Source organism: Chroicocephalus ridibundus, chromosome 8 (assembly GCF_963924245.1).
Source record: "Chroicocephalus ridibundus chromosome 8, bChrRid1.1, whole genome shotgun sequence".
In the NCBI taxonomy this organism is placed as follows: Eukaryota; Metazoa; Chordata; class Aves; order Charadriiformes; family Laridae; genus Chroicocephalus; species Chroicocephalus ridibundus.
In genome coordinates, this window is record NC_086291.1 from 16,665,953 (window position 1) to 16,692,877 (window position 26,925).

Consider the following 26,925-nt stretch of genomic DNA (forward strand, 5'->3'; position numbering starts at 1 on the left):
TAGAAAACGATGGGGTTTCCTGCATGGCTCTGAAAAGGCAAACAGAATGAAAACAGTTAAAACTTTTTGTGCAGGATGACATTTTAAAATGAATGCATCATAGTGACACTGAAGTTTAACACCAGTCCTCCCCCCACCCAAAATAACCATCTTTCAGCTGCTGCTAGCTCCATACTTTCAGACAGAGACTAATTTCAAAAGACATTTCTACTGTTAAGAAAACCCTATACCTTGGGATGGGGAGGAAGGTGAAGGGGTTAAGATCTGGCAGCAGAAATACCAGATGTGTGTCTGGCTTATCAGATTTATTTTGTAAAAAACCTGGCTATCTATTTCTGTTGGGGATGTTTCCTTCTATTTTTATAACACGCTTAATAGCTGCAGCTACATTTCTTGCCTGGTGCATTAATAAACATCCACATACGTTATGCATTTGGAAAAGACAGATCTAAAGATCTGAAATTTCTGAGGACATAGGTCCCCAGCAGCTGCAGTCAGCCCAAAGCCATGCCGCCACCCTCTCTATCCCACATCCCACACAACCCCTACCCATCTCTTGCACACTCCTGTAATAAGCCAGTTTGGGAGGCCAAAAAGGGGGAGAAGCAGCTCGGTGTCAGCTGGATCAGCCACACAGCCCAAGCAGCATCTGGACAATCCTCTTTGAACAAACAGCAATGGATTAAAACTCTACTGATGGGCCCGGTCCATTCCTGAGCTCACCTTAAGTGTATTATATCCTTAACATTTGGCTGCAAGGAGTTGTACAGACCCACGGATGCATTTCTGCTTTTCCCTGGGGCCTACAAACTACGACTCCTGGTTGCTACCCAGCGCGTGGCCATCACCGGCCTCAGAACACCAGAAAAGCCCATACTTGGGTGTAACAATTTGTTTGTACGAGATTTTGGTGCAAGTCTTGGAACTGGTTCTGTAAGAGCAGCCGCATCCGTTTTCTTTACCCGGGAAGCAGAGGTCACACCTGGAGGAAGTCATTACACTCCAAGGACACCAGACCTCTGCGTTCTACCTCCTTTAGTGCGGTAAGAGCCCCTGCGGAAAGGGAGCTGCCCTCCATGTCGAACCCCGTTACACCGAACAGGCAACAGCAAAGGTCGGCACAGTCAGAGAAGCCCCTGGCTCTGCCCTGCAGAGCCCACGCAGCCCAAGGCTGCTCTTTTGTATAAAAAAAAGCTCATTATTATTTTGGTAGAAAGAGGTCGCTTTACAGCTCCCAACTTAGTGTAGGGTAATTCCCACTCTAATCCTCTTCCTCAAGGATCGGTAACGATCCTAGGAAGGACGCAACTTGACCAGATTATATAAATAATTAGACAAAATATAATAATATCTGTAAGAATATATATATATAAGGTACAACATATAACAAAAAATACCACTTGGGAAATGTCTCATTAAAAGACAGTTTCTAAGATCCAAAACACGTTCTACGAGTTTAAGTAGATTACCAGCAAAAAGTTTCATTTTAATAACAACAATACTTTACTATATTTTAATTAACTAATTAGATTAACATTAATACATTTATCAAATCATTAATTTCCCCTGTTGTAAGGTTAAAATACTGGAACTGACAGAGCAGCACACTGAGTTACAGAACCTTCCTGTAGAAAAAGCCTACACTTATTCAAAAGCTGCTCATTTACGTCGTCCACGTTATTACAAACAATGAAAACTTAATATACCATTTATCAAATAACTTTAAATGCAAACAAATATCTTTCAGCTAGTGCTAATACATCCACACGCACCCAGAGCGCCGAAGCCAAGCTACGTTCAAGAGCATCAGCACCCTGCAATAAAGGAAGCAATGCTGCCGCAACGCTGGTTTGACAACTTCCTGAGAACATTATTCCTTTTGGATTTAAATAGAGTAGTGTTTGTTTTGGGTTGGTTTTTTTTTTTTAAAAACTATGTAACCGAAATGCTGTGTCAATCTAGAAAAGACAATAGAACAAAACGTCTTCTGAAAAACTAAATGGCTTCATGGAATTAATTCACACGTGCAGCTAGTACAAGTGTACGGCACCAGCTTAGACAGGTTTAAATAATCACTAACTAGGCTTAGTCAAATTTTGTTCTTAATTCAAATTTTATTTAGAATTTAAATTTATAGTTTAAAAAGTATGCACATTCTGTAGGTATAAAAGTTTAAAAAAATACATCGATTTATTGATAAATGCTTCCGGTTAAATTTACATTTTCATACATTATCATTATATTGCAATAATTGTTTTGCATCTTTTAAACACTTACAAAAAATAAATTAATGAGATTGAATAAACCATTTGAAACCATGCTAAAAGAATTCCTTAGAGAAGAGGGGTGAAGTTTGCCATAGCAATTCTTAATTCCTTGCTACTGTAAATAAATAACTCTTCAATTAAGCAATATGAGGAAGTACGGGTTAGCAGAAAAGCACTTACCCATAGGGGGTGAACGGAAAGCCATGGCGGGATGCCAACATCGTACCAGAAAGACAAAGAGAATTCAGTTCTACCCTGCTCACAACTCAGTGTTCGACCTCAAAATACATAACCCCATGGCCCCCACACCCCAAATCCCCCCTTCCTCACTGGGGGCGACCTGGGAAGGACAAGGAACAACCCTCTATCTCCTTTTCGTTAGAGGGACCATCAAAACATCTGCATGCGATTTGGTAACTACTTTTAATTAAACTAAGAACGCGTTTCCTGAACATGAAGTGCCAAATTGCTCACCATAAATGACTACAGATGATCTGAGAAGATGGTGGGTGACAGCTGAATCTAACAAGGTCACAGTGAGCTGCAATCCCACCCAAACTCCTGAGGAGTAACATCACTCAACCCATTCAACCCCTTGTAATAACTCAGGTTTCCATTTTGGGGAGATTAATTAAAAAAAAAAAAAAAAAAAAAAAAGACTCAGAGAAAAAAAAGTAACTGCCTTTGTGCAGAATTTGAGTCTTGCATCTCCAGAGCCACAGCCCTTCAGAGGGGGCTCAAACACGTCTACTCACCAGCAGCCAGACAAAGGCACCTCAACAAAAATACATGAAACTCTGGAGAGGAAAAGTACTGAAGTGTCACAATTAAAGATCACGAGGACAAGCCAGAAGTATTTTTTGAGAAGTAAATACATTCCAGACCTTCTTTATATATGAAAAAAATGGAGGAAAAAAAACAAACAAAGAAAAAAATTAGAGAAAGTGTGATGGGTGCGTGAGAGAGAGTTAATAGTCAACACCTGCGAACCGCTGCCCCTGCAACACACAAGGTTATTTATATTAATCATTCACCCTGCCTTCTCTCTGGCCATGTTTCTGTGCATAAATCAAACGCCGCGTCACCCAATGGGTAACTTCACCCTGGCATCACTGAACACGTCTTCCCAGAAACGGACACATCTCGTCATTCTGAGAGACCTCTCCTTTCCAAAGGTGGCTACGGACACATGCACATTTACACATAGATATATACAAACAAGGTTAGAAAAATATTTAATTTTTGCTTGTTTAAATAATTATTGAAAAGTGTTAATACAGGAATACATTAATATTTGTACAATTAAAACTTTATATATAAATATTATATATATATAAAGCATTTTTCATAGCAGCCATTGCATATATAGTAAAACGAGTCTTTCTGAAGTCCATGCTGCAAAACTCAGGCCAAGCAGCGTTCATCCTCTTCCGAGAGGATGATCGGTACCGGAGCTAGGGTTTTGGGAATGGGGAGATCTGCTGCCGCCGACAGCAGAGATGTTGCTTTACCTCCTGCCAGGTATTGCCCAGACCGCCTAAGTGCACAGTATTTTTCGGGAGAAACGCCACTATGTGGAATCACCTCACCGTCCCTAAGGTTGTCTCCAACACCAGGATCAGGCCAACCCCTTCTTCTAACAAAAAGGCAGAAATGTAACGGAATGGCTTAAAATTTGTTAACGCAAGGTGGGCTGTGGCCTTGCCACAAGGTGTCCAAGGGCACCATCTGTCCTCACCCAGCTGTGGGAAGCCCGGCGAGGGGCACGGAGGCACTAGGAGGAGGCGTCACGCAGGACAGCATTTAGTAACTCATGTTGAGCCTGTTCTTGTTGAGTTCCCTTTCCAGGTTTCCTATCAGAGTGTCAATACTTTCCTGCAGGTCTTTGAGGTTTGCTCTGTGATCCACCGCTGAGTCTATTGCTTGCATTGTCAAATAGCTCTGGAAGGTGTCCTCCCTGGGGATGGGCTGCGGGTGCTTGACCGAGGCGTCTGGCTCCTCGGCTTTGCCGCTGTCATCCCCACTCTCTGTGTCTTCTGAAGGGACGTCGTCATAGTCTGCTTCACTCAGGCAGTCTTTTGGGTTCAAGAAGTAGTTCTCCCCACAGCTGCTCCAGTCTCCAGCGTAGCGGTTGCTCGATGGGCTGTCCAGGCCTGCTGGCCTTGGTCTGAGCACCCCAGACATCTCGGTGCTGCTCAGATTCAGCATCTGAGGTCTCTGCCTCTTGGGCCTCAGGTAATTCAGGGAGGATGGGTGCTCGGGAAACGCATTCGGGTGTGCTGGTTCTTTGGCAGGCGAGGGATGTACTAGAAGAGAGAAGAGGTTAAACCAGAGTGAGGGCTGAATCCGTACTGCAACAAGAGAAGTCCATGACAGATGCCCATTCTCCTCCCTGGACATCACACGCTAACAGCATGCATGGACACATGCAAGCTTACAGCCAACACATTCCGCTATTATGTTTTCTGCTGCTGTTTGATATAAAATTGTAAGAAAAACTACTGTAAAAGCCCAGTTTTGAGGATTCATGCCAGATTCAAACTGCAATGGAGAGAAGCCTATCTAAAACTAGGAACTCCCACAGCCCCAGTTAAATTCACTGCGTGAGTTAATCACCGTCTGGCTCTGGGTCAAAGGAAAGCAAACAGCTCAGCTCACACACTTCGTCCAGGCTGAGAGAGTAACAGAAAGCAGGCACAGCAAAAGAGGTTAAAACACAACAAAAATACCACCACGGAGAAACACCTAGAGAAGCTCAAGACGCGCCAAGAGTTAAACTCTTGTGTTTCTCTTTTGCCCTCGCGTTCTGCGCTATTAAAAGAAGCTCATTTCCATTATGCATTATTTTTCTAAGCAGCCACAACCCCGTGTCAGACGTACACTCAAACAGGTTTGATGGTCGCGTTACCTGAGCTCACGATTATACAGCACAAGTTACTAACAGTCTCCTCCACTGTTACCGGCTTCCTACGGTAAACAGCACAAATATTTTTTACTGACTTGTGCCTATTGAATGTCTGAGCTGCAAAACTTCTTTTTGTTTTAAACAGACCGTTACCTCTTGTTAACTGGAAGCAGGAACTTCTATTCCCATTCACCACGGAAAAGGTGGTGCACACAAACCCGTGCGGTTCACAGCGTCACCTGCTCCTCGTTAGACTCCTCACGCGCAAGCACAAAGGCTCAGGCCTGAGATGTGCCCTACGCTTCTCCTTCTGGGTCCGCATTACAGTTCTCTCCAGAGGATTTTAGTCTTACTCTACGTCTTGCACAGTAACATGCAATAACTATCATTGCTTTTTCCCCCCTCTCTTACTGTAACAAAAGCCCTTCTGTTTAGACTATGCTCCATTAAGACGAAGGGCCATGGGTTAACAACAACTTGCCAGTATTACATGGTCTAACTGAACAAGGACTATTTGTTTTCGGTTGGAAAAATACGGAAATCGAAGTATTGCACAACCTGTTGATTATCAAGCTGTCTCAATCTACAGGAGATTAAACGTAAGGGACCAGACGGCGATCCTTCCATCAGGTCCAACTGTTCTGTCCACACTGCATTCGTGTGATGCAGGTGTTCGCCTGCTCACATCTCCGCATTCGTGTTTTACCTCCCTTTTAGCACACTGTCCTGCACAGTTCTTGCAAGCCAAGGGATAGATTTATGGCTTTCTCTTCAAGGTGAGGAAAAACTCTACTACTTACCCTACTCCTGCCCCCTTTACAGCAATGCACACTCCTATGGGCAGAGCTACATCTCCCTGCTTTTCCTTCCCACAGCAGCCACACCGTAAGCTATCCCAGGGGTCTCGTGATTAGCTCCTGCACAGAATTTGCTGCCCAAACAGCTCTTGGTCTCCCTCTTCCTCCACCCACGTTTCCCACCTCTCCTGTGCTGGCTCACTGACCTGACTCAAAGCTTCTTTACATTTTTGGTGGTCAGCAGCTTTGGGGCTGCCCGGCTGCAGCCGACAAGGGAGCAGAAGTGTCCTCAATCGCCTCAAGCCCATCGTGAAGCTGCACCTTATGTCAAACTAACTCTCCTCTTGCTCTTATTTTCAGGCAGAGAAGGTTTCCATGAGGCTGCAGCAAGCGGAGATGGCAGCTTCCCGGCGGTGCTGACCCAGAGCATGGTCAGCGTGTGCTTGTCACAGCCACAGGGTCACCGGTCACAGGAGGTGACTCCAGGGCATGGCCGCCATCACGTCAGCAGGGTATAGAAAAAAAGAAAACCTACGTAAAAAGCACTGCCATTTTCATTCAGCTCTTCAAGCTGCCCAGCCAGGGACACCCTTTCACCGCCTGAGCTCACCCGCCCTGCTGAAAATCAGAGCGGAGCAATGTCTAACGCAAGCAAACTACTATCAGTCTTACGGCGGCGGGGAATCAGACAACACAACTGAGACTATACTTGCTGGGTTTTTTCCCTCCAGTACATTACCTGTCTACGCTGACTTTGTCCCCAAACTCATCTTTCCCATCGGTACCTGACACAGCAGGTGCTCGCTGACCACTGCAGCCCCCACAGCAGCAACAACCTCCCATTCACCGATTCACAGCCGCTCGAACCAACAGGGTTTGGGGCAGCCTGGAGATACTCCCCGGGTGGGAATTGCTGTCAGAGGAACAAAGAAGTAGCTCACGATGGCTGAAATCACTGCCTCACCCAGAATATTCTTTATACTCATCAGTACCTGATATACCACAAGAAACATTTGAGCACTGGAAAGACCTCAGTGGGCTATTCACAAACCTGGCAATTACGCTGTGCTGGTCAAGTCAGCTTACAGTCAACTCTCTTCTTCTGCATTTGCTTCACTTGTCCTGACACTTCATAGTTTCACCCAAGAAAGGATTAAACCTTCCCCCAAAATTCTTTCTCTCATAATTAAAATTAAAAAACAAAACAAAAAGACCCCCCCAAAAACCCACCTTACAAATTTAATATAAATCTCTAGATAAAAACTTAACAAGTATTACTAAGTAGAGCAGAGACTGTTTAAGATGACCTGTGTAATACAATACAGTATAGATTCCCATACTGTTTTGTAATCATAAAAACCCCTTTAACAGCAAGATTGTACATCTTACATTGTCTTCATAGTTCATACTCAAAGACAGACTCATGTTCATGTGCCTATTCTGCACTTTGTCTGCTAGCACACATTCATTTACACCTCATGTCTAGGAATACACAACAGACACTTATTATTTTTAATTATTGTATAGAATCTGCCAGATACAAGTCTTTGCCAACACACACTTACACGTCAGGAGCCCTTGCTGGGCCCTCCAGAATAAAATGCTTCAAGAATCACTTAGCTGGCAATGGCAATTTCTCTTTACAATGTTTGCAAGGGGGGAAGATAACAGGGGAGAGGAAAAAAAAAAAAAAAAAAAAAAGAAAAAAGCTTTTCCCCAAACACTCTTTAAATGAGTTGAGGAGCATTTTGTATCCTGAACACAGAGCAGCAGAGTCCCCCTGCCTGGCTCAAATGCAGCCACAACATCTGTAATTCAGTATTGCCAAGTCAAGCCCTTCGTGACCTTCCACACTTCCCAGGTGACTCCAAGTCTCCCATAAAAAGCAGACCTCCTCCTCTTCAAGTAAAAATAAAATAAAAACAAATCAGACCTATTATTCATTTAGATTAACTGCAACTCCATTTCATGTTTCAATTGGTGCAGAAATTCAGCAGTTTCCCCAGAGCAATTATTGTGTTCTAGAAGGGAACAATTAAGAAGCTGTTCAGATGGGCTGAATCTTCGCTTAGCCTTGAGAATTACAGGTTTTACATTGCTCAAATTTGAGATGCGGATATTAAATTATTCAGGTTACCAAAGAGACTGGTTCTCCACACCATTAGCCAGACCACTGTGAAAAAGGAAGATACCACAGCACAGCACCGCGGACCCATGGCTGGGCAGCTTTCAGCTCTCCCTCTTTAAGCGGAAACCTGTAATACCTTCGTCCGCTCCTGACTCCGGGCAGCTCTTGCGCAAGGAAATGCAGCAGTTCAGCAGCAGCAAGGCACAGGAATTCACCAGGGACTGAAGCCCAGGGCTCCAGACATCATCCTGACTATTTCCACTGGCTTCTGTCTCTCTGAACACCGGGGGAAACATGAACACTGTGCAACCATTTCCCATTTGAAAGGCAGATCTTCGCAGAAATAGTTACCTTTGCTTCCACTTTGGTAGTTTATTAGGAAGATTAGAAGCACTTCCCTTCTTATTGAGAATTGACCCCAAGTTGTGCCAAAGCGTATGACCTCTTAATTTTGGGAGTGGGAGCTAAAAGGTACATAGGATGTTTTGGTTTGGGTTTTGTTGTTTGGCTGGTTTGGGGGTTTTGTTGTGTTTTGTTTTAAAAACATTTCTCCTTTAAGGAAAGTTCTGCAAAAGCAACTAGAGGTCGCACAGCTCTTACTGTAAGGATGTTCCCAACTCTGCCAAAGTACAAGGGCAGAATTAAAATAACGTTTGGGGTACCTCAGAGACCAAACAACTAAGGAATTCCATACCCGGATAATCCTGGATGGTCAAAGCAGGAGAGCAGAAGAAATAAAAAACCAAAACACCTCCAACACGCCCTAATTCAGATGTGGAAGCCTTACTGTCACTGGGCTTCTTTTTTCTAGTGTCTTTACTCACATAAAGCACTCTTCACCACTTCTTACGTTATACTCAAACCCTGCCATCTGGTAAGAAAGCAATTAAAACAACAAACTTTCCATTAAAGCAAGTGACCAAATACAAAGAGTAGATTATAAAATTGATTTCTTTAGATTAACAGGTGTTAGCATAGCATACTATGCATAGCACACCATAGCACCTCGTGTTTTAAGAATTCTGATGCTGCTCAATCATCCTGTGAATCAATGTAGACTGTCGCACAGCACTAACATACAGTAATGGTTTGACATTCTCCCTTGATAGATTCATGAAACAGTACCTGGCCACAGCTGGAGCAAGTAGTGAAGAACCTCTATGTGTTTTTTGAAGTCCAGGGCACTAGCAAGCTCTTCCGAGTCTGTGAAGACTCTGTTGTTATGGTTGGTGGTCTCCTGCCTCTGGCTCAGCAACACGGGCCCAAAACATACAGCTAGATTCTGGCACGTCATCTTATTGACTTCATGGTAAGAAGCCACCAGTTTCAGGTGATCCAACAGCATCTTCAGGGTAGCCTAAAAGAACAAAATACTGCTCAGGAAATGAAACAAAACACTAGACGAAGGTGGTGTTGACATCCTAACGTTGCTGCTCTAGAGGGACAAGATGAAGGCTGATAGCTATGCTTTTTCTATCACCACCTATCAGCGGAACATCTTAAGTGCTGAATTAGGAAAGTGCTGTATTGGACTACCACAGAGCAGACTACTTAAGACAGAATTTCTGGTAAAATTCAGCTTGCTTCTTACCTGATCTCAGTTTTACATGGATGAGTTTTCTCACAGTGGAAAGGGGACATCAGGGAGGGGAGAGAAGCTGCAGCAGCAGTACAGATGACGCAGGTACATTAGAAAATAAAGAAACCCTCAGTACGAGCTCAGCAACAGAACAAGCTTCCAGGTAACTTCCAAGTACTGTGCAGGCCACTCGCTCACTCTCTCCCATGGGCTAACTCTGGTTTTCTAGAGGTGGACGTGGCCGGTAGCTGCGCACAGCACTATTACAATGCACATATGGGAAGCAAAGGCTTCATTGCACATGCTCAGGAAAGAGGAACGCATTTGCCCACGTAATTACGACATCCAGATCAAAGAGCTCCACAGAAATGGAGCAGGACACCAGATGGGAATAATCTGACAATGTAAAAGTAGCGATCACAGCTTTTCATTCAGTTTTACAGAGGCAATATAAAATGCGAACTAGAATAAATACAGCAATGCAGCCCCTCCAGTTAATCACAGCATGGAAGTATTTTCAAAGATGTGGAGCATCAAAAATCCAAGTGGACCATTAAGTCAGGAAACAGGTGTACACATTTTGACCCATTTTATGTCCAGTGTGAAAATTTTCCTTTATTTTCTGAAGCATGCAATTTACTCGAACCTGCTAACACTGCTCACCTTCTCCACATCTGGCAGGCAATCCAGAAGGGCTGCTGTGTGCTCGGAGTCACTCGGGTCATTCTCGCAACCACTTGCCGTCATTTTCAAGGGATTTTTCACCATGGCATCCAACACTGCTTCGTAGAGCTGCTTGGTTATCAGGGGAGAAGGCAGCTCCCGCAGATAGTCCTTCAGGACGCCTTCACGAGAGACACAAGAACAGTTGCCTTTAACTATCTGCAGATTCACCTTCCAGCGGTTTTTGGGAGCGCTATGCCACATCAGCTCTACCCGTCCCATGAGAAAATCCTCCGTGTCAGTGGCAAACCTCGCCCTGGGGAGCGAGGGATGGGAAGATGACAGAAAAGGGCACAGCGAACCACAGGTACGTGAGGGATCCCCACTGGCTCAGCTGAGGCAGGAGGTACCTCTGCAACGTCCCCAGGAGGCCAAGGGACACCAGCATCCTTGTCCCCACAGTCCCGGCAGCTTCTCCAAGCCCACGCAAGGCAGCTCATTGCGAACTGAGGAGTGAAACCAGGGGAGGAAGGTGCACCGCATCCAGAGCGGAGGGTGCGTGGGCAGGAGCGAGCACCTGGGCACAGGGTGAGCATCTCTCCAGGTCCCCCTCCGGATCGGGGCGAGGGAGAGGCAAGGAAAGGGCTCTTAGCAGTCAACCTCCTGTCTGAGGAAAGCAGCTCCTACAAACACCAGCCTTCAGCCTGATGACACCTCCTTCTTTATATACAACCAGCAACTGATTTTTCTGTTCGGTTCATTTTCAGCTATAAAGTTATGAGCAAACATCCCAGTGCCAGCAGCGCATCTGGTGATGCACACAGCGTTTTCTCACCTACCAAAGCACAAACCAAACAGATGTCCTCAAGAGAGGAACACCAACTCCCCCCGACCTCTGGGTACTCTGTGTCCCCCCAGAACACCGCTCACCGCTGCTGTGACAAATACAATCCACAGCCACAGGAGACGCTGGCTAGAACAGCCCCGCACTGAGCACTCCCAGTCGCAGAGCCACACTGCATCCCTCAGAAGCTGGGGAGGTGCTAGAGGAGAAGCTCTTCCACCTATTCCTTCCACAGATGCAAACAAACAGGAAGGAACTGAGCGCTTGCGTTCTTGTAAGCTAGCTTTGAAGGCTGGCCAATACTTCAGTACGAATGGGGTTTTGGTGATCATAAGAATAATAATTAAAAAACCCCAAACCATGAAGACTTCCAACAGCACCCCCCCTGACAGGGCACACGCAGGATGTTATCCAGGAGCAGCGTACCCAGTACAACTGGCACAGAGAACTGAACAAGACGAGCCTGCCTCCCAGCAGCTTTTACTTTCCTTAAAAAAAAAAAAAAAAAAAAAAAAGCATTCTGTGCCACAAATATCTACCCATTTTAGACAGATCACAACTGAATTTAAATACTTGGTTAAGAAGAAACAGTGGATTAAAACAAACTTTTTGAAAGCAGGTACTATAATTAACAAAGCAGCGTGTCTTCCGAAAAGGAAAAGTTGGAAAGGTAGAAGATTTTTTTTTTGGTATGCATTCCCCATAGCCTTGTAGAATCCTAAATCACAGCAAATACCATCACACCGTGCCATTTGGCAAAGCAACAGTTTTTATAAACTCCATCTTTATAACCTCACCGTAAACTGAACGGTATAGCAGCAGGCTTTGCTACGAGGTCATTTCTAAAAATATAAAGGGAACGAAGGTTAGTATTTTCCCCATCGCAGCCATGTTCACACGCAGAAGGCAAGTAAAAGTTGGCTTCTACTTGTATAAATATTTTACTGTTAAAAAAAAAAAAAAAAAAGAAGTACTGCACCCGGCAGTAATGCAGCTACGGGCGCCACGCTGTAGGCGCAGCATCACTGCCCGGAGCCCACCTCTCTGTGCAGCGTGAGGCACGGGGCAGCCACACAAACCTCCTCTCTCTGCAGAGTATCCCACAGCGCCCGACAGCCTGCCCTGTGCTGGACATGGGAACTCCCCAGCAGGAATATAAGACGTGCGAACAACCATCCATGTATTATCCTAAAAATGTATCCTAGAAACTCTAGTGGTTTGGAGGTTTTTGTTTGTTTGTTTTAAAAAGAATACGCCACTTTTGTAACTGCTCCACTTAAGTGGCTATTTTTTGTTTAGTAACTTACTCACATTCCCCCACAACCAAATTTTATTCCTTCCCCTCGTTTTAGAGGGCCATGTTCCATGCATGGATTAGCTGGTTAAAATATGAGACAAACGTGGCAGAGGCTGGTGCTATACAACATGGTTTGGGAAATTTTCCTTTTTCCATATGCAAAAGACTAGCAATAGATGTTGACTTCTATCAGGATCTTTGTTTCAGCTGCGGTTTTTTTTTTTTTTTTTTTTTTTTTTGGAGGTGAAGGCTGAAATCAGAATCAGCTTACTGTAGGAAATGGTATATCATAATCAAATCGGCTTATACTGTTGAAACACTCACAACCGTCTATTAATAATCATTTAGTAGGAATTCCTGTGACAGCATCCACAGTCATAGGACCACCACCTGCCAAAGGACTTTCTCCTGTTTAGCCCTGAGTAACAGGACAGTTTGGGAGCCATGAAAGCCCCTTGACCCTTCTAAATCCTTTTGCTATTCACTCAGCTAAATTAGCCCTGTAAGAGGCTGCTCTTGTTATTTTATTTTTTTTTTTTTTTCCATGAAACTACGCTTCCCATTGCTGCCAGCCCACTGGCGCATTCCCCTTGACACAACCACACACAACAAACTTAGACAGCGAGCAGAAATTGCCGTCCACTTCATTAATTCCTCATTTTTCTGACCCACTGAACTGTTCACGGTTATCGCATGCTTTATGTGGAGATATGAATTCACGTGGACGCGAACAGACATGAGGCAATAACGGGAACACTGGTCAGGTCCGAAAACTAGCTGCACGCTTCAGTCTGAGCCACAAGCACACTTAATTGCACGTAAGCCTGTGCCAATCCCAAGAGCATTTCTCAGTCAAGATTTAATCATTAAATGTTCATTCTTTAGTCTTTGGAGAGCTGTCAAAAAAAAATAAAATCTTTTTAATCTTTTGGAAAAGCAGCGCTACTCAAATTTCAAAAAGGACAGAAGGCGGCTCTTCTCTTCAAATCTGCCAAGATTTATGCTGAGGATTCACATTTTATGGAACAAATGTTTTGGCTTATAGAAGTATGAATCATGTGCATCAGCCTCAGCATTGCAAACGCAGCAGTAACACATCAGGGGAAACATTCCCTCTCAACCCAGCTCCCTAAACGCACACAGGAGAGCTTTCGTAGGCTCTTTTACTCCTAGCACTAAGCACAGTGGGTCCCTCAGGTCTGTCAGCAAAACTTGCAGGTTCCCCTTTCAGTCCAGACCACATTATTTACAATTAATTAGAGAGTGGGGGGCATTCTGGTCAGGTGCAAACACTCCTTCCCTCCCCACTGCCCCCAGCTCAGGCAGGACCCTGCGCTCGGTCCCTTCAGCCCAGCGCTAACACAGGCACTGATGGCAATCACACCCCGCAGCTGCAGGGGAACCGGGGCAAAGAATTCACATTTCTTTTAATGTAATTTCTTAAAACTATTTTTTCCTTGTAAGGAAAGCAGCATACAAGTAAACTCTTGCACTACAGCATACACAAAAGCACACCCCGTAGTCTTTCTGTAAGACAGACACCAAGGCTGTAGTCTTTTCACGCCTACAATACAAATTCTGGATGCCAACAATCACCCTTCAGTAGAACAAACCAAAGAAAGGACCAAGAGCCCAGCAGGACCGGCACGGTCACCAAAAGTTCACCATCACCAATGAGGCTTGCAGCAATGCATATTAAAAAAACCTGACGTACACTCTTCTATTTAACCACCACATCATAAATTTGTGATGGAACGATCAGCCAGACTGCGCTGCTGCCCCTCCAGGGCTCTGCCGCGGTACTGAGCTCTCCTGCAGCTCAGGCTTCGGTTTCAGCCAGTTCTGAGTGTACAATGTACTCAGGAAAAACAAAATGCTTATGAAATGTTACAGGTTCTTTTGTATATGGATGCAAATTAAGTTCCTTACACCCTTTCCCATGATATTCCTGAGCCGTTCCCCCAAATACTGTTTTATCGCAATGACTACTTGTAGCATGGGAGTGCAATGCCATTTTTATTATTACAAAACTTAAAAAACCCACAAAGTTCTCCATTAGCCAAAAGTTTACCCTAACCAAATAGCAGTTTGCCATTTGCCTGCTCACAACTCAGTATTGGACAGTCCCTGATGTTTTGCAGAAAGCAGCAGAGGGGTTTTCTTTCCCCAGTTCTGAGTCAATTTACAAAAATCAGGAAAGAAACAGGGCTTCAGTAATTTAATGGAACAATCTGATCTCAGATATTATCACTGTTTTTTCTCATTAATTTATTTGTAAAAAGAAGAAAGTTATACAGTTTAGAAGATCCTTTGTAATATTTACTTTATTGTGCACCTCCTCCTTATAAAGGGTGCATGCTATCAGAGCGAAACACAAGTTTCTGCTGCTGGGAGCGCCGGTACTAGTGAGCAACGCTGAACCCAACAGCAGAACCAGCCAAGGCAATTAAGGCGAACCGACTAGCTGGTCCAAGAGGTTTATTTAGCCCAGTAAACGTCACCGAATAGTATCTTCTGATACCACTTTGTATAATTATAAAATGTAATGAACAAAATTCACTCCCAATACACCAAAATGAAATAAGCCACCAAACAGGGTAGGACTGTCCCGTCCAGCTGGATGTTGGATGTTATAGAGAGGACTTTGGCACAGAAAATTTATACCCTGACTGTTGTTGTTACATTTTCCACCCCTGGATATGTAGGAAACAAACGCTCCTGCCTAATTTCCTGGAGCAATTGGTTTACTCAGTGATGCCTGAAATGAGATCAACTTTTGTTTACATAACAAGTATTAATAGTTATAAAACTGTTCCACTTTTAAGCAAACAAAAAAAACCCTCTACAACTTCAGTTGTGCAGTGCAAGTCCTACGAAACGCTCATGTGAAGAGCTGATGCCGATGCAGACAGGCTTCCGAAGACCTCCTGGTCCTGTAGTCCCAGTCCTTCCCACCTTTGCCAGGAGCTTGCTGCCTGACAGCAAGTACGGGGCCACTCCAGCGGGCAGAAAGCTGCTATTTAATTATGTTTTAAAAGAAGCAGGTGATGAAATGAAGGCAGGTCTAACTAGCCTCCACAAGATGATGGGAAATCTGCTTCCAAAAATCATGCAACCTCCAAAATAAAGGGAGGACAACCATCTGAGATGGTCCTTGGATCATGTGCTGTAGAGCAACCAGCACAGCGGATGCATCTCATCACAGCCGAGTTTTCTGAGATCCCCTCCAGCACAAACCACCAGCAGAGGTTTAACCTGCCCCGGGGATCTCAGCTCCTTCCAGACTTCCACCTCCCTCTGTGACTGCGAAAGCGGCTCCTTCCATGCCCTCCTCCCCCCAAACCACGGCTGCTCCACACGTGCACATCCCCAAGGCTACTGTGCCCACTCTCACCCAACCTTCAGCAACACCAAGCAGCAAGTTGATAAATGACAACAGAAAACTAGCTCAGAGCACAATTTTGCTTTTTAAAAGGTACATTACGAACCAGGCACAATTCTGTATTAAAAGAAAAGAAAGTGCATTACCTGTTATGACATTAATGTCCGGGTACTGGCTTTCAGAGAGAGTAACAGCCTTGCTGTCCCGCTCAAACGCCTCTCGAAGCTCCTTCTTAACCGCTGCCGAGCCACACAGCCGGTACAGGCCCACCACCTGCAACCACAAACAGCGGACACACATCAGTCACTTTCCCGCACCGGGGACTCGGAGTCGACATCACCTTCTGCCTCTTCTGGGAAGCCCAACAAAGAGAACTGTTTGTAAATACACGTTACGGGAACACAAACAGCGCAAACCCTTAACATCAAATGGTAATGTACAATATCAAACATTACACAAGAGATACCGTTGGGACTGTTAAGCGGTAAGTGAATAACGCTACTGTCCCATAACAATGAACATGCGGAGCAGTACTTTATTGACAGAACATGAGTTTTAAATCATAATCGTTTAGTGCTTCGCTCTTACGCAAACTTAGGAAACACAGAATAAGCCAGATAGTAAACAAAATGTAAATTATATTTTATACCAGTAACCAGCGTTTCAAGAGAATTATGTGTACTTCATTATTCCATCTATAAGATGCTGTTTTAAAGATGACATGATACTGACTTGCTGGTGTCTCAAATTGTATGAGAAGTTTTATGCAAAGCAGGGGTTATTTATCATGCTCAAGGCGACAGGAACAAAGCCCACAACACTCCTGGACTGAAGTACTAATTCAATCATGTGCTTTCACGCACTCAAATTTTGCATTTTATTGTTATCTACTTTGCATTTTCATGAATGCCATTTATACAAAGCACTCCTATATTTATTTTACTTTATTTTAATGAACTTCATAGGCAGGTGTACCGAGCAGTAAATAGATAGTTCAAAACTACCATAAACTCAAAAGACACAAAAAAAATCCCCAAAAATACCCTGATTGAGACAGTACTGACTCAGACCATGCAAGTCTGGGTTTGCAAACAAGAAGGAGTATTTGTCTGGCCATATATGAATTCCTGTTTAAATAAATGTAAGTTTGCCCAATGGAATCTGTACTCCCTCTTTCCCAAGACTGAATGTGATCTAGTATTTGCCTAAGACGATTTATTTTCACTCTGAAGTTGCCTAATGCCACGTCTGCAATTCAGGTGGAGATGCCATACCACGCCAATAGCCTGCAGTCTATAGGAAAGTCAAATGTCAGACAAGCACATGGTTAAAGCGAAAAGTTAACAGTATATTTTGCATTTTTGGTTCTCTGTGTGCAAATACACAAATTAGATTTCATGCTCAAAAGCACCAGGTACATTCAGACAATTCAGATCCCAGTCGCTTCATTACCAGTGTTGCCTTGATTACCCAATATCTTTTGCATGACTAGGTGCTAACAAGCCCAAAATAAAATGCTGCAATCATGGGACACACACATTGGAAGGGAAAAAACTTCCTTTTTCCACAGATTTGCATAATGTTAGGAGAAGCATTCACAGTAAGAATACACAGTTGTTATCACTCGTGACTTCTAGAAAGTAATTACACAGAAATACCATTTCTGTCTATATTTTTATGACCTAGGTTATAAATAGCAGAGTTAATCTCATAACACCTGGACCTATGTGTCAGCAATTTAAAATAGTACCAGTGGTAGGTGTGACTGCACCTCAATTCCACCTGAGCAAGAACAGGTGTAAAAGAAACCGAGGGCTCACACATGCTGTGGAACAGCACACAAGAGTCTTCCCACCAGTTTCAAATTAACTGCCAAGGAGAACATCCCACCTTAGGACTGCGCATCTTTCTTCCTAACAGACTTCCCGTCTAGCACCCGTAACTGGGGTTCATTTCCATACCTCATTTCTCCTACATATTTTTGCCCATCAGGTTACATCAACCAATAAACTGTGCCAGGACGAAGAGAAGACACTGGGCACTGCTGCTTTACAGCGTTCACCTCCTGTCCTAATTTTGGAAACAACCTGAAGCAAGGCAAGGAGCAGTGGTGTGGGGAAACACTTCAGCCCCTCAGTGTCTCCTCCTCATCTTCATGCTGGGCACAGAGGGATGGCAGGGGCAAGTCTTTGGCATATCGGCTTGGGACTGCACACCCCTTCACAAAGGCTGAGTCGGAAGCATCGATTTCTCGCAGTCCTGTTACTCTTCCCACACTACAATGTTCAACAAACAGCAGCAGCAAAGCAAAAAAAGTGACATGTGAAGGTGTTTTTAATTTTCCTCTTTCCCCCTCACTGCTCATGCTCTGCAACAACAGCTATCCCAACACAGAAATATTAACAAAACAGATTAAAATACGCACAGTACCTGACAGCCTCTCTTTTCAATCTCCAGAATGCACTTCTGCATCAGAAGTGGCACCATCAAGCCCGCGTTTTCCTTCTCTACAACTTTTCGAGCATCTACCCCGAACATCACGGGCTCCCGATCTGCATCCAGCCCATCAAGAGAGTTCTCCCACTGCTCCATGAGCGACAGCTTGACGTAAATAAGCCCCCTCGGTTCCAGCTTGACAGCCAGCTGATGTGTCTTTGTCACGCGGAAGAGAGTGGGGAGAGCCACGGTTCCATGACAACACACGCGGTTTTTCCGCGGGGTGGGTTCCCAGCTGAACACCACCAGCTTTAAGTGCTGAGCGTTTTCAATTTCTATGTTGAACGTGTGGTCCATATCTAGAAATGCAGTCCTACACGTGAGCAGGGCTGTTCTTGCTTTGTTTACTGAGTCGACCTGTATCGCACAGAAGACATCTTTTGAGTCTATTCTTGGTGGTTTTAAGTCCTCAGCACCATAAAAGTGAATGCTCATGAGTCCAGAGATGTACTGGGAGCACTTGGGTTGATCGGAAAAGTTATAGTGTCTGAAAGCATCGATATCTATTTCGGTTTTACCACCGTTGCTTGGAAAGCTCTCCTTTCCTTTCCCACACTTGGTTTCATGCCCGTGTTTACCTGATTTGGTTATAAGTTCGGGAGAGTCGCCATCACTGAGGTAACCACCTTTGTTGAAGGACTTGGAGCTCCTCGAGCTTTTCTTTTTGTAGGTGTGCTGCGACAACACGCTGCTGTCGAGATGGTAACGACTTATCACATTCCTGCTGGCAGTGGTGGCTGAGTTCCCGGAAGATGGCAAAGACACGGTATGGCTTGTATCCCGGCAGCTACCTTTCAGCAGGGAAGGAGGGTTATCTGAACTAGTATGGCTTGAAGTTCCCTTGACACTCAGTTTCCTGCTCAGCTCTGGCAGCTTCTTCATTTTCATGGAAAGCTTCCTCACAGTCCTGGGAGATTTAATTCTATCGGGGAAAGGCCAGTTGATTGATCCACTTTTTTTCAGAGGACTGGGACTTGGAGGAGAAACCTCTGTTGAAGGTATGTCAGTCTTGTGTGCAAGTACAACTCCAGACCCTTTAGGAGAAAAGAGAAGGAATAATCATTTTCAAACTGCTCAGTAAGTGCAGTTAGCTGCAATGAAAAAATAAGTATTCCACTAGGGGAAAACATCTGTCACAACTTGATAAACATAATTCATTCAGACAACCATCACTCATTCATCAGTCAGATGCTCACGAGCTCTCAGAAAGCTGTACTCTGCTGACTCGGTCAGACAAATTTGGCAGTTCACAGTCAGAAGTCAGATTTGTTCTGCTTTATAGAGATGAAAGGGCCAGAAACTACGTATAAACAAAGGAGCTACCTCACCCACTGCATTCGGCTCCATCCGCTTGCGCTGTATTCCCTGCACAAGCAGATGCGGCTGCATTCCCGGGGCACCGGTGCAACAAAACCAGCCTTAAATGGGAAAACACTGGAATATGGCAAATGCATCCTTGTCTACGAAGCAGTCAGCTATACAGCTGACACATCAGCGTTGCACACTCCTCTTAAGCCTAGAGGACAGACTCTAGTGAAGAATACAGCTACACTCTTGGGCATGTCCCTCTGTTGCCCAAAAGAGCCCTAAATCCTTCCTGTGTGGACACAGGCAGTGTCTCACACCTCTTCTTCCACTTCTCTCAGCTCCTCCTTTCCACCTCAGGATGAGGAACACAACAAGGATTTATTCACTCCAAAAGCTGCCTCCTGCACTGCCTCATTCCTGCTGGCAACACTCTGCCTTTCCTAGCACAACCGTCCCACGGCAGGGATTACAGCTGCACAGTTCCCAAGCGACATCGTCGCGGGAAACCACCCACCTTTCAAGGTACCAAAAAGAATTCATTAAAAAAAAATCCTAACAGCAGGCACTGATGCTGAAGAGGGGAAAAAGGAAAAAGAGTCCCTCAATGTAGCAGTAAAAGACAACTAATGAAGGAACACGACCAGGCATACGCCAGTACTGCACAGTGAGGAACCTGCGCTTCACCTCATGCTCCAATACTCAGAGAAATCCAAACACCAAGTTATAGCTCAAGCTTTTCTCACTTTCACCAGCATGAGGCAGTAACGACTGTAGGAAAGGCAACGAATTTACACGAGTTAATGAAGCATGCAAGAGGGGAACTGAGGCCAGAATGACAGACAGTAATAAAATTCCATGAGTACTTTCACTTAGAGTCACTTTTTATCCCTTGAAAAAACAATAGCTGTTCTCACTGGAAATAACCACCCCATTCACTCAACACTTTGCGAATTCTAGCAGCTCCCAAGAGGACTCGCACAGCTTTGCCTGTGGAGGGTCGGGTGCCACGGAGCCCCTAAGCACACTAGCCCAGTCAGCCTGAGCAGCGCACAGAGACTAGCAGCTACATCCATCGGTCATCCTCCCCTTGCCGCCCAGGGAAAGGGAGAGTCTGTTTACACCACAAAAAGAAAGAAAGAAGCGTTGCTTCCTTGAGATACTCAGCAAATCATACTTTACAGAGGTTACTTCTGCAGATTTCTCAAAGGCTTACTGCTTTAATTCTAAACTAATCACTAAGTCCAAATCACCACACAGACAGTGATTTTTACAAGCCCCCTGTTCATCCAGATTCATTTTTGCCATTTAACTATAACTTACTTTTTATACTTCACTTAGCTTAAACAGTTAAATCAGGCAATCTGGTCTTTGACCAAAGTGATTTGTTGTGTTTTTGGCCCCATCCCCCCCCCCCAAAAAAAGAAAAACCTCTACAAAGACTAATTCTGGTCCCAATAGACCTTTGGCTTTAATAACTTTTGCAGATAGGTGCTTGAAAGAATATCTTTATAAGAGAAAGTTTCAGTTATGACAAATAATGTATAGAATCTGTTCTCCAGAGCAACAGAGGAAAATTCATTTAGCCCTGCATCTCGCGGAGTGAGTCCCCTCGCAGGGGAAGGGCTATTTCCAGCACGCCTGCTGTGCTTTTCTGGCAAGCAGCTAGTTAGAAATGTGGTGTTTGATAAAAGCGGACAAAGCCTTCCCTTGTACTGCAAATCACAGCACGGTCCCACTGGTGGGCTGGCCGGGAGTGCTCTGTAGCAATCAGTGCCATACTTCAGCCCGCTAACATTAATCTTCCCTTTCTGTCAAAAGCCCCTGGCACAGGCTTGGAAAAGGGAGGCCAGCAAATTAAATTTCCCCCCAGCTCATTAAAACTGAAGAGTCAATCTAACACTATGCCTTTTATGTGTCCAACTTCTGCTGGGTCCAGCACCAAACAGTTAAAATAAAATATGCGGCTGGAAGAAACTTAACAGTCGAGTATTATGCAGGATGGTATTCCCATCAGCATTGAGCCACATGTTGTTCCACTAAAACCAGCAACGTGCTGGGGTATGCACGCAATTTTGAAGAGTGTACATGACACAGCTCTGAACAAGCTGCAAAAGGAGCTACAGGATGGGCCGGTAACACTTCGCTTCCCAGCCTGCCCATCTGATACAGGTTTCTCAGGAGGGTGCCAGAGGAACTGAGCTGCGCCTCCTGCCTTTTACAAACTTACCGAGTTTTTTACCAAGTTACAAGGCTGTGCTGCAGACAGGCTCCTCGCTGTCCCTGTCCCACTCACTCTGCCACCACACATCCAGTCTCAGCAGTTAAACTTCAAAAATACCCTAAATGGAAGGATGGTAGGAGGAGATGAAACTTAAGAGGCACCTGTCACGTAAATGACTACCAAGGCAGCAAAGGGATGGTCAGCTTTATGTGATGCAACTGACTACACATATACTATGTATATAAATATAATTTATTTATTTTTTTACAGTGACAGTCCCTGTCACTGGAGGTTTTCAAGATGTGACTGGACAACATGCTAGGTAATCTCATCTAGGCTCCCCTTCCCACCAAAGATTAGACCAGATAATCTTCCAAGGTCCTTTCCAACCTGGGCTGTTCTATGATATGCTTTCCAGAAGCTTTAGCAGTACGAGTAAGAGAAAGAAAAATAGCTTTTGAAGGACAATGCAACCCAAGTCCAAGTGACTTGGCATCAAAAGTGGCTGCATCCATCAACTCTTTGTTCAGCTTGACTAGTAAAGCCACCTTTACTTAGCTCAGCTCACGGCTATGTGAAAGGATAAAGCCTTTTCATGACCACAGGCACAGCTGGGGAGACACGACCAGCCCGGGGGAACACAGCGATCCATGAACCCAGACCCGTCTCCCAGCCCGCCTGGCCAGCCACCCATGGGGCAATCACTGCTGTTCCCTCGGTGGCCCAGGGGAGCTCCAACAGACCGTACCCTTACACCACGCTGCCCCAGGACAAGAGAGGACTCCAACTATCTCAAGCACTTACAACACAGTCCCTGCCAGATGTAGGCAATGATTCAGCACAGCAAAAATGCTTGTCTGACCCTGCTCAACTCTGTGCACATGCGCTCGGGCACATACATCGCTGCCATACCGACCGCCAGCAGCGCAAGCTCTTTTACAGGCATATTTCATTACCCTATTTATTCTACACATAACATTCCTCATTGCCTAAGGTAGGATTTCTGAGTTATTTTGAAGTTCCTCAGAAAACCTGTAACTTATTTTTGTGACTATGAGTTGACGTAAATGAATAAATCAGAAAACTACCAGTTCCTTATTGCAGCAAACTATTGCAGTATCAAATGGCCACTCTCATAGCTAATGGAAACACTGAGATCTGAACAAACTAAAGTTGGTACGTAATTTAATTTTTCCTACCATTTTCCAGACATACTTAATAAGTACACCACATCTAGCACTGAAAGCGTCTCTCTCAAATAACGGCATTGTTGAAGCTCTAAGCCACTTCATTTTAAAATGGAAAAAAAAAAATATTACAATTTACATGGAGGGTTTATAACTTTCAAAACGAAGGTGTCCCTCCTGCCTAGATTTTTCATTCTTCTTATGACTTTTAAATCAACCAAATGGTTTATTGGGAAAATGTGTTAAAAATGAAAAAGTGGCAAATCAAAACAGAAAAGCCCAAATACCTCAAAATTGTTCTTGTAGCAAACAATAGGCAAGTGGAAAAGGGCTACTGTTCTTCTGTGCTAGATGCCACAAGAAATACTGATTTGGATCCTCAACTGGCAGAAATGGCAGAGCTCTACTGACGCCAGAGGCTGCGAACTTACTCAGACACAGACCCCTTACCCCTTCTCCTCCTCAGACAGTTCCAGACCTGTTCTGATAGAAAACTTCAGAGTAGAACTGTAAATTCCATCAAGAGAAGAATTCATGCTATATCAAATTCAAGCAACTTCTATTAAGATATAAGGAAAGCATCACCTCACCCCATCAGCAACTGGGGAATAAAATCCTTAAAAAGACCTAAAAGAACTTTTAAAATGGGGATAGAACGGAATTATTTCTATGTAAGGTCTTAATTATCTAAATAAATGGAAGAATCTCCTCCTTTAACCTGTTAAAAAAAAAAAAAAAAAAGGAGTCTTTTTTACCCCCTATAAAAATTACTATTTTGACCAATGCAGTTTCTGAGGCCTCCAAGTTCCATCCCACGTAATGCTTCAGAGTCAAGGAACAGAGAAATTATTAAAAGGGTGAAAACCCTACCATTACGGAATGACATGATGGTAGTTTGTTTTCTTCGAACGCTTCACACACTGACATTAATTAAGCTGTGACAAACCCATCCACCCAGGGATCACTTTTGTGGGAGCAACAGATATAAAATAAATTGCTTTAAATAGCCCATTAATTAAAATGTGAAGTGATTACAGAGTAACCTCCAGAGGCTCCCGCATGCCGAGGGGTGAAGGGGCTGACAGCTGCCTGCTCTTCATCCCGGCGGCGATCCCCAGCATCCTCGAGGGTGGTACCTCATTACAGAGGGGAACAAGTCTGCGCGACAGCACTTCAGGTCTCTCACCACACTTAAACGAGTTCGGTATCTACAAACAGGCATGAGTTCATTGCAGGTATTTTAAACATTAATGATTCCGGGATGCACATGGGCCACAGCGGGCTCCACTCAGGCGTTGGCGTCACACCGAGATGACGCCAGGCACTGCCTGCGTGGGCTGCTCTCATGAAGATTTCCTCCCTCACTGGGTCTTTCATGGCACAAAAAGCAGCTTCATCCCTGTTTCCCCACTCAAAGGATGTAAACAGTTACTCAGTACAAATCAGAAACTGAAAAAGGCAACACCGATTTTAAAGGAACTGCTTCTGCTACATCCTTTTGCCTCTTTCACCAGCAGGTGTTTACGGTATCATCACCCCATGGGTCAGAGGCACACGCATGAATAAGCCTTCCACCTTCAAAACCAAGTGCACAAGCTCCCCAAAAGCTCACTGACAAACTGGCTTCAGCTCCGCAGGAGAAGGAGGGAGTAGAGGGACCTTCCTGCCACAAACCAGACCTTTTTGTATCTCAAAACGTATCTCAAACATTACGCAAATATTTCACATGAATGCTTTTCTGCCTCAGGAAAACAAGGCTCCTTGCACTTAAATCACAAAACATCTTCCATCTGGGAAAAAAAAAAAAAATTAAGCAAACAGTATTTGAAACTGTGGAAGGAAACCGGTAAATAGGATCTGCTGCCCAGTGCACTCTATGTATACCGCTGGAAGCTCACTTGCAACATCTAAGCTTACAAAATATTTTCCCGCACTGGCCCCAAAAGATGTATTTGAAAACTAGGATAGCGGTCACAGTCTAAGCGGCGAAAGAGCACTGTAGCTCCAATTATGATCTAACTCAAGCTCCAGTCAGCATGCATTAGGGTGAAGTGGGCATATGGTATCAACCTTCGCTTCCTACAACTTTGAAGAGAAATCCATTTACGGAGATTCCTACCAGGATTTTCCATCCAGACTGCTAACACAGGTACATTTTCAGCAGCAAACGCACAGCCCAGATCCTGGCAAGCATGAGTCCTACCGGGATGTCTCTGAGATACAGGCTCATGCGAGATGATCCCACTGATGAGGTAGAGGCTATAAGTAACCCTCCAAGAGTAATCCTCCCCAAAAGTAAAAATATTACAAATTCTTCAGAAGGCACTATTTAGAGCTCTACGATGTAAATCTATCGCAGGAGCCGACATTACAGAGGGGTGTTTTTCTGCAAGGTTTTGCAGGTCATATACACGTCTAAAAACAAACAGAGTTCAGTCCTAAACAGCTGTAAAGAAAATTTACTTTAACCTTTTACATGTGCAAAAAACTATTAATGCAATATGAAAAATTCAACACATAGCAAAAATATTCCTATTTTCCAATCATAACCATTTGCCTGTGCAAGGAGACATCAAATTAATAACAGCCTCCAGGGTCCTTTCCACTTACATTCTTCTCCCACGGACCTAAGAGCACGAGCTGGCACTATGTTTCTATGTTACTAACTCAGAACCAGATTATCTTCTTACCCTTACCTTTTGTGTACTTTTCATAAACAAAGCACATGCATTATTTTCCCAAGCTCTGCTACAGGGGCGCCTTATTTTTAATCAGTTCCTTTTCAAAAGCCAGCATGGCTAGAATTATTCACAAAGGAATTACCTGACAAATCCTATTAACATAAATGGCATTTACTGTAGAAAGTAACCAAATTAACACCAGGAACTGGCAGTGTAAATTAAGACTATGGGACAAATTAGCACCTCTACAACTATGATCCATTTTATGGATAGCATTTAAAGGAAACAGCTATTTGCTGCTGTGTTTGAAAAGACTGCTAATAACTGAATTCTATCATTTGTATTTTTTTCTTAATCTTATGTCTAATAAAGACTCTCTCAAAAAAATAACAAAAAGAAAAAGAAAAAAATCCACAAACATTTTCTTTCTACAAAGTTGGAAATACAAATAAAGCAGCAATGTTTAAAATTTTAAAGGTGAAATTGATTCCATTATCCAAAGAAGAAAAGAGCAAAGTGAACAATTATATATTTTGTTGGCTTTTATAGTGCCCCACCGTTTTCTGTCTATGCTTCTCAAAATCTAATGTTTTAGACTCTAATGCCAACCAATACTGACATATATAAAATCGTATCAGTAAGAAAGATAAGCAGACTTTTCCCCAAAGCAGTAATTGTGTATTTGTCAGGAGTTACTGCTTGATGGTCGGTCCCGGCTCTCCAAGAACACAGACATCGATGTCATTGCAGTTGTGTAATTCAAACAAGGTCCTACCACAAATAAAGTTTAATTGGCCATGTCGCCCTTCACACAGTAATCTTGTATGGATGAGCTGTCATCTTAAATTTGACTGGAAATAACTGTAGACACCTTAACTGGATTAAAAAGAAGAACTAAGCCATTTCTCCGTAATAAAGCCGATTACCGAGCAGCAGGGATCCACTTCTTCATCAATTAGTCTATTCAACGCGATCACCATTCAATACATGCAAAAGGAGAGCTGCATTTAAAGTAGCTTAATTAACTCCATGCATAACAAACCCATCAGGGGGAATTCATAACACTTTTCTCCTGGTTTCATGAGACACTTTAAATGGGCATTTTGCTTTCAGAAATAAGTGTTTCTTCAGTGGGAAAGCAATTTTGACTTTCTTCCTCTTGCATAAGGG

General features: G+C 44.0%; 1 protein-coding gene across 3 annotated transcripts in view; it reads right to left on the minus strand.

Moving 5' to 3' along the window:
* Nucleotides 1–3,479: 3,479 nt before the first annotated feature.
* The window catches only part of SYDE2 (synapse defective Rho GTPase homolog 2), a 30,083-nt gene continuing 6,637 nt past the window's right edge, over nt 3,480–26,925 (minus strand). For 2 of the 3 annotated variants that reach the window (XM_063344436.1, XM_063344437.1), the window contains exons 3-7: nt 18,293–19,392; nt 16,009–16,135; nt 10,340–10,521; nt 9,223–9,454; nt 3,480–4,573 (exon numbers count right to left, since the gene is read on the minus strand). In XM_063344436.1, the coding sequence (XP_063200506.1) occupies nt 4,071–4,573; nt 9,223–9,454; nt 10,340–10,521; nt 16,009–16,135; nt 18,293–19,392 (2,144 nt within the window). In that variant the 3' untranslated portion in view covers nt 3,480–4,070. Of the gene's footprint in view, nt 4,574–5,175; nt 5,235–9,222; nt 9,455–10,339; nt 10,522–16,008; nt 16,136–18,292; nt 19,393–26,925 lie in introns of all 3 variants that reach the window. The other variant, XM_063344438.1, reaches the window with a different exon arrangement.